The following is a 20,367-nucleotide window of genomic DNA, read 5'->3' as shown; positions in this document are numbered from 1 at the left end:
TCGGTGTGGTTTAGGTAGTGCTACGATAGTTGTGTAAGAGGGATGCTGTGACCTTTGGTCGGGTTGGGATTTCCACCCCAACCCCCCGGTTTTCGCTAATGATTCTACGTGGATTGACAACCACACAGTCACGTGTCAACTCGGCTTATCTAAGACCGCTTCGAAAGGGAACTTGGCTGGAGCGGTCTAGGATAGAGTTTCGGACAGTAATTCTATTCGTAATGCACTACTCATAAGGATGCTGAGTAGTGCATTACAAAGATATACATGTATCGCGATATCTCGAATATCGTAGCGACTGAAACATGACGTGGCCCGGTGCAGCACATTCAGTTGCCTAGAAACATCACAAATGCGAAATTCAGCGGGGTTCCAGGTGATTCTCTCGAAAAACCAAATTTACTGCTGGTCCAAAAATTTGGCAAAAATCAAATTCTGCTCAGATAAAATCATCTATTAGCCACACGATCACTGTTGGCTGGAAAAAGTTTCTTCGCGAAGTTTGCAGCTGGTGAATTTTGCAGACTCCAACAGTTATCGACGGCCCAGGTCTACAGGTCGGGATCGATGAAATGCTAACATCTCGCCGTAAAAACCACGCTTACACACAAACCATCGAATCTCTTTGGCACGTCTACAAGATACGGAATAAACGCCAATGATGCACACACCAATCTTTAGTGGACAGCTACCTGTGTGAGTTCATTTGGAGGCAAAGGCACCGAAAAACCGACCTTTTCATGCAAATTATTAATGACATGTTCCAATTTCACCCTCTTCAATAGAAACTACAGAGTACACATTTTATATCCTGTTTTTTCTATTTTTTGGCGGGACTTATTTGGAAAAGATCGGCACAGACATTCTTGAAACCAAGGAGTTCCGCACTTGTATGAGGAGAGAGGAGATAAACAGCACTAGAACCTCTTGCAAATATCCAGTGAGTACCTTCATAGAGCAACAGCTCATCAGAAAATACACACAGACTGTCGCCACTCATTTGTATTCAGGTGCTGGGCTCGTGTTTTACCGTGTTTTAGCGTGGAATCCACAACCTGAGTGAGACCATTTCCACAGCGGGTGGGTGGAATTTTGATGGGTTAAAGACAAACGGAGCCTCGAATTCGAACAAACCAGCTACTGCGATCAACGTTCAGTCACTTTGGGATTGGGATTGATGTACGTTTGTTATTCCTGCGACGCTTACACTCGCACCAAGAAAACAAAACCCGAAACAAAGAGGGTGAAATTTCAGCTAACCTGTAGAGGAAAAAGGCTCCAGATTCCGTTGGAAAACCCTGGATTGGAATATCCACTCCAGGAGAGTCGGCTCTGCAACAGAAGTGGTAATCCAAACGATGGACAGTAATCGCCGGGTCCTTAGCGGTCAGACGTGTTCGTGTGATATCAAATACTGGTGTGTGTTGCGGAATAGAATCGAGAATCGCATCCCGTAGATGACCTGGAATACGGGGATGCGCCTTTTGAGGACCTTCGATGATGCTAAGTACGCCCTCCGAGAATCCTGGAAATGATCAAACTATTAAAGTGTAATCTGTATGGAATATTCCATCTAACAGGCATACAAAACTTGTTGCTAAAATCAAAACAACAGGTAGCAGAGTTGTCTAGGACACTGAAACTGTTGGGCGATTTGAGCTGTCACTAAGCCATCTGGATCGTCTTGCAAGAATACTGGGCTTTGAACGAACCTAACAATACAGATACACAGAGCTTCCAAGGCGGTTAGTCATGGTTTCATGTATTAGTGATTACACAGGAGCGCTGCTAATTCCCGAATACAGATACACAGAGCTTCCAAGGCGGTTAGTCATGGTTTCATGTATTAGTGATTACACAGGAGCGCTGAGTGCTAATTCCCGATGGATTTGGTGAGGCAGCGCATCGAGTAAAGACGAATTTGTGGCCACATCAAGGTCAGCCTCCAGGGTCACTAGCCATCAGCCAAAAAACCACTAATAATTCATGAATCCTCGCGAAGGACTTTACGATAACAAGGCCACGAGCTTGTACTTGCAACAGTAGCGTAAGTTAAAAGTATGCTATTTTCCAAAGACAAGATCATGAACTTTTTTCCTTCCCGAGATTTCACCCGAGTCGTCTTGCAGCTTGGAAGCAAAAAGCGTGAATTCGATTAACTTACTTGAAACAGAACGAAAAAGTACCAAAAACAACCGGCAAATTAACTGATGCGCAAAGTTGCGGCTGACAAAGGGCTTTTGCGACTTATGCCCGATATTGACAGGGAATCCAGAAAGATAGAAGACGACCCCACCTCGATAAAATGCTTTGAGGAAATAGTGGAATGACTCACCGACAAACTGATGCCTTGATGAAGGGGTGCACAACAATAACATTACAGTCGGCCATCACCACTTTTTATTGAACCTCGCTCATATCCGAATCTGTTCAACAACTTTCGAGAACCTGCGGTGGACTACTTTGCTCTGTTTGGGGGTGGCAGTTGCCCGGTATTCCACCTTGTGCAAGGTGGCGATTCCACAGAAAAGTCAGTAATTTAGAAGGATTAATTTCGCGTTGGGTTATCTCTTATCCCAGTTTGATTACCCTTGGTGTGTACTAAAACAAATGGTGCAGTAAGCCAATTCCAGTGACAAGCCAGGGCATGTCCAGTCCAGGTGAGAAAGACCTACTGATTAAGTCAACTTTCGTTTTGAACAGGTTGTTTCCTCAAACAGACAAGTTTTAGTCGGGAAGAACGCCAAAACTAATTCGAAAAACAATCCCCTGTCTTTGTTTTCGAAAAAGTTTGGTGACAATCGGTAAACTGATTGCTGGGCAACCTTTCGCTTCTGACACAAAAGCTTCGTCAGGCCAAGTGACTATGTTCCGAGATTGGTCGAGGTTTAAGGCGGAAGGAGAACCAATCAGCTAAGTCAAGCTAAATCTCTGTTGGGTGTCGGCCGTGGGGTTTTTGTGTGTTAGAGTGGTTGAACAAGTGTTGGGTCGGTGGGGGAACCTACATGTGTTTGGATCCAGCCTAGGGTCTAGTTCTTCTGGTTCATTTGATAGTTCTTCTTGAACGTCGTTTGAACCTTCTGTCCGTCTGTGTGGATGAGGTAGTGCTACGATAGTTGTGTAAGAGGGATGCTGTGACCTTTGATCGGGTTGGGATTTCCACCCCAACCCCCCGGTTTTCGCTAATGATTCTACGTGGGTTGACAACCACACCGTCACGTGTCAACTCGGTTTATCGAAGACCGCTTTCCACACGCGTTCCCTGTCTTTGAATGTGCTTACTGACTGCTGACGGAAGTAGTAAAGTTATTAAACAATGACAGGTGAGGCTTGCCTCACGAGGTGATTTGAATTTTTGGGCGATTCCAACAGAGGGGCTTGATGTGGAAATCAATATACTATTTCAGGAACACATCTGATAACTAGGGATGGAGTATGGTCCGCCTAATCATTGACACCTGATTGCTGTGCGTTTCTTTTAAATGACTGGCCTCCTTCCGCCAACTTTAAATGCGCCCGAGAACACTCAAAGACGAAAACCTGTGATCTTAAGCTTTTGTTATGTTCTTCTGGAAATTCCACGACCACCAATAAGCTCGTGCTATGAACAGCCATTTATAGTTTGGTGGCAGCATTTTTTGGCTGCCGCTGTCGGATTCTCTTGAAGGCATTGCCGACCACAATATTAAGGCTTGTAGGAACGTTTTGGATTTTGATTCCCCCAACTTTTAACTAATATCCCAGTCATGTTAGACCCATTTTGACAGTTCAGTCAGCTGAAGTGCATGATTCTGTCCTGAATGGATAGTCAAACCCAAACATTTGAGACAGCTGTACGTTTTCTGGTGTGTACAACCGAACACCCCTGTTTTACAATGCGTCTCACAATAGACGCAAAATTTGATTGAGTAAATAAGCGTAGTTAATCAAAGGAAAGGTTACAAAATTTTTCATTTTTAGTAGCCACATAAAGAAGTTTTGTGAGCTTTTTTGTTTACGATGGATGTTAGTACGCGCATTGAAATTGTGAAACTCTATTATTCCCTTGGTGAAAGCGCCACCACTGCACCTCGTGGTTACAAAACTAAACGTGGTCTCATCAAAGATCCTTTCACCGTGTCGACCATTACATGATTGATTGCAAAATTTGAGTACACTGGATCTATACTGGATTTTCCTGACAAAGGGAGAAAGTCTATGAGTGCTGAAAGAGCGCCCATTGTACAGAATGCCGTCGAGCAAATCCAATCCCAGAGCACCATGGCAACTTCGTCAATAACTCAGGTGTAATTTTATGTCTAATTTTCTTCACACAATTGGTTTGTTATTTACTTTACCTAACACACTGACTGTAAAATTGCTGAAAACCCTTTGTGGTGATTTTGTCCTTGTTGGGACTTATCAGGTGGCTTCCAGAAATGTATACTAAGATATCTCGACTGTTGTATCTTGCGAAACGTGAAGCGGTCTGCGTGCAACACCTGCATTAGAGGAATATCACAAATGAAAAACCCTGGGTCGTCCGTTCTCACTTGTGCTCAGTCACACACAGCAGTACTCAAGCTGCTGATTTCACCTGCACCAACGACGGTGCAGTGGACGAAGTATGCTGTACAGCCTCCTCGTAAAATCGACCTATCGATCGAATTTTTACAGCGCTGCAAACGGTGGAGTTTGATTGGATCCGGCAGACCCCGATGACCTATTCCCTAATGTGTTGCTTCCCCATAGTGGACACAACTCAGCTAGCGAAAAGGTGTCGCTACTTACCAGAAGGACATTCGCTCCTGACGCGTAATACACAATAGTGTCCCGGCGGGAGTTCCGCTGGTACGTAATCTTCCGCTGTGGGCTGGATCGCTCCATCGGAGGTGAACACACAGTACTGCAACCAAGTCCTCTTATCACCCCGCAGATAAATCCCGTCAAGATGAATGGGCTGGAATGCAAGTATGAGAAAGGCATACTAAGGTGTGAAGTACCAAACGAATTGAATATTATGAAAAGTTGAACAGCCAGGGTCAAGGAAAGACGGATGAGGAAGGTATCACTTAGGATACCATGGCTAGCGATATGACCGGTGAAATCTTTAGCACCCTGTCTGCCTGACGATCCTCTGACGAAGCTATTGGCAGACTGCCACGGTTTTCATTAACAAGGACACCAAAGTACTTTAATCGTAATGTAAGACTATATATTTCGCCATAACCAATCTAATTCACTTTAGATCACGAAAATCGATATCCTTATGTGCTGAAATGAAATTTTAGAGGGACGTACCAGAAGGACTCCCCATAAACTTGTTTCCCATCTGGTCTATGGCCTCCAGCACCACAGCCTGGTGCAAGATAAAACACAAAGCAGTTTGATGACGTAATTTACCGGCTTAAATTGGTTCGTATTGATTATGAGTGCTGCTCAGGTTGCAGATTTATAGCTGAGGAAGAACCGGTTTCAAAGCTGTTCCCCAGAAACACAGTGATCATGAAATGAGTATGATTCAGTGCCCAGGACAATGGTATCCGTTTGCGTCAGACGACAGTCACACAAAAACACTTTAGAAGGATGGCGCTATCACCAATTCGAGTCGTTCCGAGTTTACTGGCCAGTGTCGATGAGTTTAAATATTGTTCCATCTGTACTGATCATTTGCGATTCACCAACTTAAACTCACACAAATCTTTCGTAAGTAAACCGAAACGATGGACACTCACATTTGCACACTCAGTTGGTTTTGCCACAAGACTCAGCTGAATATCTCGTTTATGACAGTTCGCTGCAACTGAATGTGTTGCGGACCGTCATAAATGAACGGTTTTCAGCTACCTCATGAGTAGTGTGTTACCTGTTAATAACAACGTATTCCGATATCTCGAATATCATAACAACATAAACACGAGGTGGCCTGGTGCAGCACAGTCATTTGCAGAAAACCATCATAAACAAGCGATTCAGCTGGATTCAGGTGGGTCTCCGGTTAAAAGCAAATTTGTGTGCAACCGGAAGTATCAATTTGGGTTCGAGTCAAATATAGGGTTGATGAAAACTCGGGAACTTCACCTACTTAATGAGACCCACAAAAAGCGAAACCAGTTGTGGGCTGTTGGAAAGCTGTCAGCAATCTCATGAGTAGTGTATTACGTTCAAATCGAAACGGGTTTGTCGTTTTGTGATTTAGGTGGCTCTGATTCCACTGCGATTACTTCTCATTTCGTGGTTTTTACCAGGAAAAATTCTAACTTTTTTGTCGAGAAATCTTCTGTGGTCACATCGACGAGGTCACAACAAGGCTGGAAAGGTGTGAACTGAATGTGAATGAAGTTTCAATCTTTATAAAGGTAACTACTCACAAGGTTGCTGGAAACTCCCCGACAGCCCACGACCGGTCTCATCCGTCTTGGAGCTCATCAGGTAGGCGCAGTCCCCGAGCTTCCGTCAGCCTCATGTTCTACTTGAACCCGAATAGGACTGTTTTCGAGAAATACACTAGTTTGCAAATCAATTTGGTTTTCACGAGAGACTCAAATAAATCTTTCCTTTATGATATTCTACAAGTGAATGTGCTGCACACAGGCCGCATCATGTTTCAGTAGGTACGATATGCGAGATATCGCAGTATATTTTCATAAGGAAAACTACCCACAAGGTTGCTGAAAACTCTTCGACAGCCCATGATTGGTTTCGGCCTTCTTGGGGCTCATCAGTAAGGCGCAATCCCGGAGTTTCCGTCAACCTGTCGCACTATTTGATGACGCTTCTAGGTAAACCTTGATTTGGTTTTGTTTGCTCGGTAGTTATATTTCGTCTTTCAAGTGGAGTCAGTCAGTGCTGAAAAGCCGGTGGCTACTGTGCACTTGTTTTTTTCTCATCGGGTATCACCAGCAGTATGCATCTTGCTAATTTCCGGGGCGATTGCGGATTATACACCCCTCCCCCCGAATGGTGGCTTGAGGTTTGTAGTTTGGGTTAAAGATGTCGAAGTTTCGAAAGGAAACGACGGTGTATCAAAGACGCACGCACTCAACAGCCCACTGAAGGTGTTACCTCATATGGTGACGAAACATGTACAGACTAATTGCTAAGCTTGGTGTACTAGCCGACTGCCACCTGATCAACAACCACTAAGACTGAAGGTCATAAACGAGACATGCAGTTTTGTTCCATGTGATTCTCCTGTCAAAACCAAATCAGTATCTCCAAGATTGAATTTTGTTCAGTGGTCCATGAATTCACCAGGCTACAAGATGACTGGCTATCCATTCTCATATAAGTGAATTGACACTGTCTATCAGCCAAGAAGCGCTGGTCTGCTTATGGGAGAACGCGAGATGTTCTTGAAACACAATGCAGCGTGAAACAGCGCCAGCGTGAAAGAAGTACACCTAAAAGAACTACCGCATGCTTGGTATCTTCGGATGGATCGCCCGCCCACCGGCACCTCTATAAAATCGGAGATGTCAGTCCTGCTTTCCGTTATCCTATCTGTTTACTGCTTTTCCCGGTTTGCCACATATAGGTTTTTGCGCAACGCACACACGCCATCACATTCGAAGTCCTCCCTTCAGGTATGTGACAGGAGCTCGATCCCTCTGTCGTTCCGGTTAGACAATGCCCTGACCCGACTCAGTCAGAAAATGCACTGCTTGCCTCAGGATTGTGGCGCAGACGGACCACCTAAGGTAGATCCAAAGGTACACTGATCCAGCACGGGATTCGTGCGCAGAGCCCCATTTGACAAAGTCGGTCGAAGCTCGCCAGCCGTACAGTCGATGGCTTTAGATGGGTTGCACCAGCAGCCAGTACGTGACGGTCGACAGCCAGCTATGCCTAACACACTGGAAGTAAGTAAAACTTCCTTTCGAACTGCAAGTGGCCTAGCAAGCTTGACCCAACCAAGCTCGTTAATCACAGTTTTAGACATACTTTAGAAACAAACGTAGCTATTTCATGGAGAACATTGCAGCCAGTACGTAATTTTTTGTACGGAATAACTGGTGGTCCTCATTGAAAATGATCAGGACGCAGATATTCTGACCGGAATCTGACACGTTGTTGATTCCAATCACTGAGCAGTCGGAGAATCTTTTTAATGCAACTTGTCAGATAAGCAAAAACGCCATGTCTTCAACCTACGCGTAGGATTTTGTCTCACCATCAAAACCAGAACATAGAGTGAAAAATAAAAGACAAAATTTCTCGCTACTGACCAAAGTGGTTTTCAGTCGATTCGGTGACGAGAAGATCTACTTTCGGGGCAAATTATATTAAACGCTAACGGCACTTTGCATTCTTTTCTCTCCCCTTGCAAAGAACTATACATTATTGTCGAGCATCGTGATAGAATATATCTCAGTATTCAGAGGGCATCAGTATAGAGTTATATGATGTGCCACATAGGACTGAGCGATTGCAAATTACACGAAGTTAAAAATTAAAAGAGGTCTATAATGCTTTGGTACGGCCATATCTGATTTGAGTGTTTTAATCTATGTTACATTACTCCTCGTATATCTGATGCTGCCTCTTGGGACACTATCAGTGTAACGGTGGATACCACTGATGGGACATGCGAGTAGCATGTTTTCTAGTAAATCCGCTTGGGGCCTCTTGAAAAGTAAGATCTATTACGGACTTTGTGGAGTCGCTTTGTGGCATTTGCTTGCATCTGAGTAGCAGTCAATAAATATCCAAGAAAGTTCAGGAAGAGGCATTCAAGGTGAAGATGAATATTCAGTTTTTGTAAACAAGATGCATATGAGAGTTTTGCTTCCTTGTCCAATAGTCTAATAACTCCGCAGTGAAGAATTCTTCCTTTCACCAGCGCATTCAGTTACTTAGGAGCGCCAAGAACGGGCGACCCAACTGCTTTCCAAGTGAGCATCCAGTCAAAACCAAATTGGTGAACAAATGAGTAAAGTGCACTCCTTTCGTGCAAGTTGGGTTCAATTAAAACACAAAGTTGGCGGAAACTCGTAGACTAAGCCTACCTAATGAGCACCAAGAAGGGCGAAACCAGTAGTGGGCTGTTGAAACTTTTCAGCGACCTTATGAGTAGCGTATATCACGTCAAATCTACTCCCATTTTAGTATTGTTTATTTTTCCAGTCATGCCAGTGACTTTTGGATTGTTAAGCTGGAAAATGTCCTGAAAAGGTCCCCGTTTGAATACTGCCCTTTTCTGTTTGAAAAATTCATCTGATTCCATGCCATCCAATTTGTGACACCTAAAACTTAAGCCGGTAACACCTGGCCGGGCGTTGTATGATCACAACTAAACGTATGAGTAATTTTTAAAGTAGTTCTTGAGGAGCGGAGAAAACCCGAGAATTTTTTTCAAAGAGTGCGAAACGCGTTCGGGCCCTGTAATAAAGATAATTTGTGCATAGTCGCTGGTGCTCCACTTTGGTGGAATCCACGTTTTTTGTGGATCGCTATGTACCATGATTTGTAGTAAAACGCCAGATCATCCACAGTTGACGGATACAAACTTCCGTGCTACTTTAGTGAAACTTCTTCTATGGTTCATGTCGAGATCAACCGGATCAATCAACCGTGCTCCTTCTTCGTTGAATGCTTCGCCAAATTGGGGTTTTAGTCAATCCAAGCCTGGTTGTTGTCACCAAAGTCTAACAGTTTGAATATGTGGCCTGACTCGGTGATTCCAATGTCACTTAATTATTCATTTTTGACAATTTAAATTCCCCATGTTTGCCTGAGATAGTTCAGTCATTTATTGTTTTGAAAAGAGTACTTTGGGTGTAGTGAGGTTGCAATTTTAGATGGGGAACGCCGAGTGGACTGGAAGACAACAAAACTCTACCTAGAAATCAGATAGCTGCACTTAGTGTAGTACAAACAACTGGCGTTTGTCCTTCATGGCGTCTTACGCCCAAAGTCCTGATATCATAGCAGAGTGGATCGTTACAAAACAATGATCTTGTATTCTCCCCTCAGGAATAACCCAGCACGAGTAACAATTCGACGAAAGAAGAACTGCTTTCGATTTCGTTGTCAAGACAGCATTCTGTTCACCCAAGACACTTTGAATGGATAATTTTGTGGACCAGTTTTTCTTACGAGGTGAATCCTTCATGTCGAAAAAATCCTTTTTTAATCGAGCGGGGAATGATTTCCACCTCCAGCACTGTTCTCAAGCGTGAACAAAAAGGCAAGCTTTGATTGGCTCACAGCTTCATCTGTGACCTTGGACTGCTTTCGTTTGATAGGTAAAGGGAAACGGACCGAATTCCACTCGTCCGGCCATCCAAACTAGCCGATAATTTTCTTGAAAAATTGGCAACACATCTGGGGACTGGATCAGTTTGTAAGTGCAAATCACAGACAATTCAAGGGGGACTGAGATTATACCTCTGCTTTATTGTGGACCACTAACTGAACGGTGCTCCTGAATGGTGTTTCTTTTACAAACAAGACACAGTACCACTAATTAGTTGTTAGTGTCACGTCCCTTGTCGTAATATTCCTTCAACAAACGAGTTTTCCGGACGGCAGGAATATCGGTGTCTAACATTCCACCATTTCAGAAGCCCATAGAACTTGAAAATATAAAGACAGACATTTGGACTCACCAATACATGTTGATCACTTTTCAAACATCGATTGAACCAGAAGTAAAAGCGACAAAAAAATTCTTGATAGTGGACCCAGAATTGTGAACAGTATGACAAGACCGCCTACTACATACTTTGCAAAGTTCGTGTGTGGCATTTAGGATTATTCGCTGACGAAAGCATCGATTCAAACGAGGCAGCCTCAGTCTTGAGTGGCTCATTTCAACCGTCGCCCAAGGTTAAATCCCCACTTCTTACCTGAGAATAATGGAAACCGAACTCGTCCTGCCGATGCTGAAAAGTGCCGGTCTCCAGTTGTTCGGNCCAGAAACGGGTTTCGGAAGAGCAAAGTTTGCAACTGGCCAGTCTGAGTCGAAGGCAAAATATTCATATAAAGAGCAAATTTTAGAGGCCATTTCGGGGAAACTGGATCTTTCAGAGTTAGAACAACAAAGTTTTCATTTCTCGTACATCCTGTATTCACGGACATTCGTTCAACCTCACCTTGTTCTAAAGTGGTAATTTAAACTCTTCCATGGTCAAACATATTCGCTAGGATGTTCGATGTGAAATTTGCAAAAAAAAGTGTGCATTAAACAATGCAACTTCTTTCGAATTCGCGCTTTCAGTATCAGCTGGTCCTGATGACGTAAGGGAACCTTATTCGTTACTCTGGGAAAAAATAGGTCAAAAGATGCTAGATAGTTGGATAAACTATGGTCGATTAAATGTATACAGTAGTACAGTTGTTGCCAGGCAACCGTTTGTGAGTCGTGCCATCGACAGGGACCATGCTGTTGCCTTAGTTAAAAAAACCTTTATTCGACCCACGTCTTTTGTTTCTGCGACAATGCCCCCCTCTCTTGACGGAAAAGTTCATTCTGATCTTGCAGGCTTTGCCAATAGAATGATGAAAGAATACAGAGCTCATCGAAAGAGAGTGAAAAATAGTAACTACTGCCCTGAACACTCTCCAGCTACAGTTCCGAACTCTTATTGACGTGAAAATCGATTTCTGTTTAGAGACGATGAGCCATGGTGATTGAACTCTTTCTTTCGCTCTAGTGGCTGTCTTCGTTGCGCACTTCTAGTATTGACAAATGAGCTTGATTGCTTAGCATACCATTCCAGGTTCCACACTGATTGGTGTAAATGTTCTCCTCGATGCTAAGAGTACTCCAAGTACACTGGAATCTGTAGTCTTTTTCGAAATAATTCCTCCTAGTCCTTTAAAAATGGCCTCAAAAGTCCCCTCTGTTAGAAGAAGTTGAACAGATTTGTCTTGACCAATGAACGAGACAAGCTGAGAACTAAGTTGCTTGAAGGCAGCTCGAAGACAGCCAGTAATTCAGAGACACAAGCCACGAAGGTGACCTGCAGATCATTGAATTCAGTCGGAGCCACTTCACAGGATGGTGCTCAAAGAACTTGACTTGTTGCGGTAAAATGACACACCATCGTCGGAGATAAGTGGATCCAATCAGCTTGTCTTTATAGAGGTAGATGACTGGAGCAAGCGCATCGCAGATTGAAGTTTACGGTTACAGATCATTCGTGAGTTGAGTAACAGGTGTGATATCAGTTTTCGGAGCAGTTACGAGAGCCTTAGCAGGAATTCAACTAGTTGTTAGCTCCCCGCCATGGAAGCTTGGGTAGATATTTGAAAGCAGTTGCAGCCGCTCGATTCTGATAAGCCACTTAATCGCATCCACCTAGGTGACACCTAGATGATTGACTACGATTCAAATAAGACCTGACTCGAAGAATGAATGAATTCTTGGAATGTGTCGAGATCACGAACATAGCCCCAAACTAGGAGAATTCCTAGTCGGCTGCTTTTCACCATTGCTTATATGCCTTGAGTATGCAAAGTTACTGAATTGGCGAATAAAACTGATGGAAACCCGGTGGTCCTGCCTCCCTGATAAGCTCCAAGACAGGCGAAACTGATTGTGGCTTGTCGATGGGTCTTCACAGACCCTACAGGTGGTGTTGGGTCAATAAAAAGGCTAGATGTGCCAAGTTTTGACTTACTGTTTGGGTCACTGAAGACAAGATGTTCACACCTAGAGTTCCGCAATCCAGCGCCCATGAAGGATGCGTGGATCCCACTTTAGAAACCTTGTTGTACAACGATGTTCCATTGTTGGGCAGAATTCCACACTGATCCCACTTTACTGCTCGCAGTCACGTGCTGATACGGTCGACAAGCCTATCCCGCGCAAGACTGGCCAAAAGTTCGGGACGCTTGCCGGCCCGGTATCAAGCCGAGATCTGATTGGTCGAAAGTCTGGACGCAACAGCCAATCATGACGCAATATTGGCCAAATGCCGGTTGGTAATGCCGTATTCAGAAGTCGTCAGAATTTCCAGAAAGTTGTCGCTGCTAACATTATATATATGAAGCGCTGTACCAGTGTTCCTGACTTTGTTTTTTGGCGTTAATGTAACTTGTGCGCCTTTGGTGGTTGTTTTTGAAGTGAGAACTAGCTTGAGACGCTCAGACCGAGAACTAAGCTGAGGAAAATATCGTCCCTACACCCATATAGGGACCCTTTATGTTTTGCTGCTTCTTGGGACACTTTTGCAGACAAACGGAATACTGGATAGTAACCAAGTGCAAAGCAGAATAAAAAGCACTGATTTTTCAAACACAAGATAAACGTTCTGGTTTTGTTATTTTATGAAATGCTTCATCAAGATCCCAGGGATCGACACCCAGCTTACCTCTTTTAGTATCCAGCGATGCTGAGGGTGTCTTTCGGACGGAATATTCACAGTAGTGCGTGTATGCGATATTCTCACGGGCCCATATACCTGTTCGCTGTTTAAACTCATCATAACTCATATGTGTTACGTTGAACATTCGTGTCAATTCGGGCGTGTTTTCCAAGCGCATCGTAGGGGGCGCGATGTGTCCCTCCACAACACGGCGACGCAATACTAGATTTGCGAACTGCGGACACGTCTCCGACGTGGTGTTCGTATCCAGTTCCAACACTTTGGTGCCAGAGAACCCATTCAGCTCCTGGATGTCTTTGGCGGACGCGTGACCAAGTGTGACAAATGATCGTAGTGGTTGTGTATCATGCTCGGGTTCCGTGTTGCTTTCACTCACACCTGAGTTGCCCGCCACAGTGCAACATAGCACGGAGTTCATGTAAGGAGATGCTCCCAGCATTTCGAAATCTGCAAACATGGGCGTAACAAAAAACATCGTCAACGTTTAGATACAAGATACTCAGAGTAAAATAGAGGAATCACTCTGGTAGTGAATGAATGACATTCGAAGTGAATTCGACAAACCCCATTGATTTGAATGCTTCCTTTGATCAGATAGCCCCTCTAAACCAAGAATGTTTACGTAGTGGAGAAAATTTGTGTCAAAATCCTTCGAAAAAGTTCAGATTGGCGCCGGGAAGACAAGAGGTGCATGTGTACACTATTGATTGTGACCTAGTATGGATCCTATTGATATAGATCCGAAAACGAATGATCCCTGTTCTCTGACGTTAAAGTGTAGAGCTTAAGAAGTTCCTGTCTGTGTACCAAGTGCCTTTCTGAATAGAAACGGAGAAACCAGCAAACCGGTTGCCTTTGATCTGTTCAAACACAGTTGAGACAACAGCCATTCACACACACACATCGAGTATATGATTTGACAAGTCATCTTACCTGTACCAAGAATTTGCTACAACAGTCCGTCCCACAGACAAACCCTGAACAGCTCGCTTGGGTATACTACAGAGGGAAAAACCTTCAAACGTAGTAAAACATCCCTAGACCCGTCATACAGAACTCAAGAGTGACAGTGCGTCGGAACTAAAGACCACCGCACACGACCTGATTGTCATGGTTTGTTCAGATGAACTGCGTAAGCAGCTGTGCCACCCACGACAGAGCGTCCCCAGTTGTTGCTTGCCTAAAGTCCATGAATCTATCCTAGCCCGACGATGGATTCGCTGGCAGCTTTCTTCTCACTACAACGTCATGGTAATTAAAGCAAATTATTACGATCAATTGAGAGGCGTCTGGGTCCAGGTGTGAAAAAGGTTCGGGCATTGCCAAGTAAAAAAAAACAAATCAAACTTGCCCCACTGTCCAGTGGGGCAGCACAGTGGAGGGAACACAGAATTAACAAACCAACACGACAGAAATAAAAGAATGCGTGATTTAGGAGTGAGAAGACAAAAACGACATCGGTGAGGTAGGTTGCGATTGGCAATCATGCTCGTCAAATATTCGCAAGGAAACTAGTCTACATTTATTGCATCTTAGACGGATACGGACAAATAAGCAGTCAAGAACTGACTAGTGCGTCGACTACCTTCACTTGCAGGATGAGATCTCGGTTGAAAAGTGCTTCTTTATGAGGTCAATCCTAAAGATCATCTCTACAGAGAAAGGCTGTTGCAAACACGAACGTCCTAGTGTAATGGGGATACTACTGATGGGAGAGTCATGGGAGTAGTATGTTTTCTCGTAAATCCGCTTTGCGTCTCTTGAAAAGTGGGATCTATTACGAAATTTGTGGAGTCGATTTGTAACATTTGCTTGGATTTGAGCTACAGCCAATTAATATCCAGGAAAGTTTAGGAAGACGCGTTCAAGAAGAAGATGGATGTTCAGTTTTTCGCAAACAAGATGCATATGAGAGTTTTGCTTCCCTGTCCAATTGTCTGCAACGGTTCAGTTGATTCGTAAACAAGATGCATATGAGAGATTTGCTTCCCTGTCCAATAGCCTGTAACTGTTTGGTTGACATTTTCTAATAAATAACTGCGCAGCGAAGGCCTCCTTCCTTCCGCCAGTAGAATTTTCTGAACAAACCTAGTACAGGCTGAAAAATGCGTGAAAACGGTGACTTCAGCATAATGGGGAAGGTTAGGGTATCAATTCAAGGGAGTGAGCAATCAACACAGCCTTTGTCCTTGAGACGGAGAAAAATGGATGTGGGAACTGATGTGGTGCAACTCGGCTTCTTCAATAATAAAGAACAGAGATAAGCTAGGCTCGTATCCTTGGAGACGGAATACAGTCACAATTAAGTAACTAACCAAGCAAGATTAGTGAAGGAATCGTGGTTGTCTTCATTTAGAAACTGATAGTAAGGACCATGAAGAGATATCGAAACACTCGGGTCAAGACAAGGTGTGAAGAGGTTAGTGAAGTCAGCCTCCAAATGGAGACACACAGACACTAGCAGGTGATGTCACAGACATATTTACAACCAGTTAGTTCATTTTTACTGGAAAACGAGAAAGGTGACAGAACGGTCTCTTGCAGAAGACAAGTTGATGGGAAGCATAGAAAAGCTGTCCTCTGTAATGGCATACAACCTCCGGCCACTGACTTTATCATGCTGGCTATTATTGATGCCATGGATCATTGCCTTGGAAGAGTTCTGGTAAAGTACTTCGATCAATGTGCGTCCAAAAGTCTTCGTGTGATTAAGATTGGTATGAATACTCCAGCGTTTCTGTCCAGCTCTGAAACGGCGGAATGCGTAATAAGGTGCTTGTAGCGTCCCTAAGCAGACTGGAAGTTACTGTCCAAACCGACCAATGCCTTTGTCTTTAACAACCGTATCGTTTCAAAAGAAGTGGGAAATAACTGCAGTTTTTTCGCTTTTTTTTTCTCGAAAGCTGCTCTGCAACAGCCAAGCATCGGGCCTCTGGACGTACATAAGCCAATCAAGTCACGAAATTAAAAGGAAAAGCTGTAATACGTTTTTTTCAAATTTACTGGGGTGAGTATACCACAACCACGATTCATGTGGCACATGAGTTGCACTAGTTTTCTGCAGACATCGTCAGGCAGCCTGGAACTCAACCTAGTAGACAAAGGAAAGACCTCTCTGGACGAGGCAAGGAACCTCCAAGAAAAGCTGCTCAGCTTCAAGGCTGGTGCTAGGGTTGCCGCCACAGATTTGGTTCAAGACACTCCACTCTTTGCTGTAGCTTCCTAAGATGTCTTCAATATACGGTTCACAGTCGCTAGTTAGACAGGTGTTGTCAGGCATTCAACATCGACGCGCCATCCAGTTTAGTAAGCTCGTTCTTAAGTTCTCCGAGTCGCTTTAGATTAAATGTGAATCAACTAAAAACAAACTCATTTGGAGGCGCTTGTGTGGTTTGGCGGAAAATGAAGCGAGGGATTTGAGCGGACAGACTAAAAGTCAGTCGATCGTATTTTTGCTGTTTTATCTTCTATCCCAATGCTTTCTTATACCGCAACCGCCAACTCATTACCCACCTGGCTTGCTATATCGCTCGTAACATTACTCATGTCTATTGTGAAGCCGGTAAGTCAGATACGTGAGTGTGCATTGATTAGTTGTATTGGTCGTGGCCGTATTGATCCATGTCCTATATCAAGAGGTTGAGTCTGCTCGTGGCCGACGAATAGAGGTTCACACGGTTGAGTTTACTTTGTTTGTGTCGCCACTTGGATTTCCCATGGAGAACAAACTGGTCACAGACACGGCTGGTTCTTCTCTCATGGTCGTACAACTCGGGCCATAACGGAATTAACCACGATCGATGTGCTTAGCACCATTTCATCCGTCCGAACTCGGGTGGCAGTTCGGCGTACACACAACTGAGTATTGGTACATAGGATTGGGGGGAAAAATCCAATGGTACAAACACTGAAATGAGTGGCCTTCTTACCATGACACATGACAAATCGTTCGGCGACGAAGATATTTTTTCTACATAAATTGTACTCACTTCGTTTGGGGCAAGATCCGAAAACAAATAGACAATATCCTTTTCCAGACAGTGTGGTTGCCGGTATTGATGATCCGTGGACTTCGTTGAAGCAAATATCATCCACTTCGTGTTGGTCGACCAACCATCGCGGACGTTTGTTTGTAAGCCATTGGTCGTGCACTAACAAAATGGACAGATATCAAAAAGCAAAAACTGAAATGATAAAATTCCTCCATTGGCGTGTGTCTAGAAATCCTAAACAGGTAAATCTATTCAAGCTTCTCGAGAAATTCGGCTGGCTCATCATGCCACTTGAAACGTTCTGTGCAAGCAACTATCCTAAGAAGTTGAAAAGAAGATCTCTATGCTTGTAAGTCCCAGTGAAAGTAACTGGATCATCAATGAAATGAATCAACGTTGAGAAGACAAGAGCTGTTACATCCCCCGTTTGGGAATCAGGAAGAGCGCACACCTCACGGACCACAGGGGAGATTCGAACCGGATAATACACTATGCGGCCACCAGTGGCTGACTAAATTACAACGGAACCACCCATCGTTTAGTCACACAGTGCTCATTCCTACGTCAGTGGTTGACTGGCTCCTCTGGTGACGAATCTCCGTGACATCCCTAGATAGAAACAAATCCACGGGTCGCATAGTAGTCACTCGAGCAACAAGGCCACACTCGATCACGTCACGTGAGCGAAATATGGGAATGACCTTTTGGCGGTAAGTCAGATGCATAAACAAAGGCAGGTGCACCTGTTCTCTAAGGGCAGCCTTCAGCTCCTTCCCATGTAAGAAGGAAGGTCTACTGGCCAACCTCCCCCCAGGCAGTGGAAATAATATTCTGCATAAATTCACGCAAGATTGTGATCGAGTTTCGCAGAATTCGTACTTACTTAAACTGAAGTACATCATCAGACGGTCCACACTGGATCGTTCTGGCCTCCTAACTGAAGGATTAGAAGAGAGGGGAATGATAGAGAGAAAAAGACTGGCAAGCGTGCGGCCATGAGCAAGTTCTCAAGCACTATCACTTAACCACCAGAGGCTAGTGAAGGGCCAATTAAATGAAACCGAAAAAACCTGTTTAATAGGATAAAAAATCTAACTGAAAGCTGTGTAAACTAAGCAGCAACCTATTAGAATAAACTTGAAGACTTATCGGGCAACATGCAGGAACATTTTGGTGAATTACTAAATTAGCGAACCGGTATTCGGTGCAAAATATGAAGTGGTAAATATGTAAAAAAAAGCTGTTTACATGATGAGCTTCAAGAAGAGAAAAACCGGTCGTGATACTGTCAAGAGATTTCAGCAACCTTATGAGTATGGAGGACATCATAAACGAGAGATTCAATTGAGTCTCCCGTGAAAACCAAATTGATTTGCAAATGAGTGTATTGCTCGAAAACAGTCCAATTTGGGTTCAAGTAGATCATAAGGTTGACGGAAACTCGGGGACTGCGCCTACCTGATGAGCGGAAACGGTCATGGACTGTCGAAGAGTTTTCAGCAACCTTGTGAGTAGTTTCCTTTATGAAAACCTTATGAGTAGTTTCCTTCATGAAAATATACAGTGATATCTAAAATGTCGTACAAACTGAAACAAGAGGTTTCCTTTGTGCAGTACAACCAGTTGAGAAATATCACACACGACAGGCTCAGGTGGGATTTATCTAAGCTTCCCGTGAAACTAAACCCGGAAACTTGATAGATGGTATAAAGAAACTTGATTGAAAATGAACGAATTGATCAAATGGTGCTCGAAAGCAAATAACAGCTGGTAAATATGTCGGGGAGATGGAAGCATACGGGTCGATGCGCCGAAGGCTCATCATCATCGACAGCATGACATCAGTGTTCAACATCGATACTTCGCTGCCGTAAAACTATGATTTACCTGAAAGCCTTATTGTGAAGAGATGAATAAAGGTGGACGGGGAAGGGACTTAGTGCCAGCTTACTATAATCAGGCAGACCCACCCAAGTGCGCGCTGATGATGTCCCCCCGTTTGCAAGTCAATTCCCAAGGTCGTAGAACAGATCAACAGCCACCTGATCAACAACAAATAGTGCAGTTCATTGACCTTCCCCGGAGTTTGGACTCTGGACATCTGACTTACGAAGCCAGATCGTCCGAACTGTCATATGTGAACAGGAGATTGTATTCGCTCTTGAGTTTTGTGATTGGTTCGCCCGGAGACTCGAATGACGACACAGCAACTGTCCTGGTTGTGTTGATCGACTGACCCAGTTTGTCTGTGGCACCATCTAACTGGGCATTGCTAACAACTGGGTCGATAGAATGATGCAACCGGGACTGAGTAGTCGTTCGAGGCTCCGGACAAAATAAATGGCAGTTTTCAAGCCGGAACAAGCTCACTCGCTCAGACGTGTCCTTTGTGTGCTGATGGACTAGTGGTAACACGCTCTCCTCGCATGTCCTGTCCGGAGTTCAAGGTCCGACATGACCAAGATTACGCACTGCTGACGAACTAAACTCGAGTCCAGTGCTTCTCCCTTCTAGATTAATTTTGCCAGGACAGTGTATAAGGACTGTCCAAACAAGGTTAAGGTAAACGTGAACCGAAAAACTGCCGACCGATCAACAACTAAAACACTCCACAGTTTAGGCGCTGATGAAACACAGCAGTGTCATGCATCACGCAACCGATAAACGAAACAAATCAATATGCGAGAGGAATATAGACTAGCGACAACATTGTAACCAGCGTGAATTTTTGGATGCAATCTCTCGAAGGTCACACGGTTCGCAATGGCATTCACCTATGGCCAAATGGGTGCCGTACTTGGCAACCCCTCATCAAATCTGTGTTTGTAGGTGGATTCTGTACATAAGAAACAGAAAAACTCTATGATACAAGCGATTTTACCGAAGGATCTTTTTATGGACAGTGTAGCTACCCTTTCGCCACATACATGACTGTATAGTCACCGACATTCGCTAGATCACGAGATCTGTTTTACACTCACAAATCACGCCACAGAATCGTGACTGACTTGACTACACAGCTCACAGTCAAGCCCTTGATCCCAAGACTCCCTTTCTTTCCC

General features: G+C 44.1%; 2 protein-coding genes across 2 annotated transcripts in view; one reads left to right on the top strand and one right to left on the bottom strand.

Annotated features, from left to right (window-relative positions):
- The window catches only part of T265_01651 (hypothetical protein), a gene marked incomplete at both ends in the record, with an annotated part of 32,163 nt that extends 15,624 nt beyond the window's left edge, over nt 1-16,539 (top strand). The window contains one exon of the mRNA XM_009165717.1: nt 16,378-16,539. Within this exon, the coding sequence (XP_009163981.1) occupies nt 16,378-16,539 (162 nt within the window). The remainder of the gene's footprint in view (nt 1-16,377) is intronic.
- T265_01652 (hypothetical protein) overlaps nt 1-20,367 on the bottom strand; it is a gene marked incomplete at both ends in the record, with an annotated part of 100,312 nt that overhangs the window by 35,326 nt on the left and 44,619 nt on the right. The window contains 6 exons of the mRNA XM_009165718.1: nt 1,261-1,525; nt 4,771-4,939; nt 11,695-11,825; nt 13,299-13,760; nt 17,303-17,464; nt 18,189-18,242. Coding sequence (XP_009163982.1) covers nt 1,261-1,525; nt 4,771-4,939; nt 11,695-11,825; nt 13,299-13,760; nt 17,303-17,464; nt 18,189-18,242 — 1,243 coding nt within the window. The remainder of the gene's footprint in view (nt 1-1,260; nt 1,526-4,770; nt 4,940-11,694; nt 11,826-13,298; nt 13,761-17,302; nt 17,465-18,188; nt 18,243-20,367) is intronic.

The sequence above is a fragment of the Opisthorchis viverrini genome, assembly GCF_000715545.1.
Source record: "Opisthorchis viverrini unplaced genomic scaffold opera_v5_18, whole genome shotgun sequence".
Taxonomy (NCBI): Eukaryota; Metazoa; Platyhelminthes; class Trematoda; order Opisthorchiida; family Opisthorchiidae; genus Opisthorchis; species Opisthorchis viverrini.
This window is presented reverse-complemented; position numbering and strand designations above follow the sequence as displayed.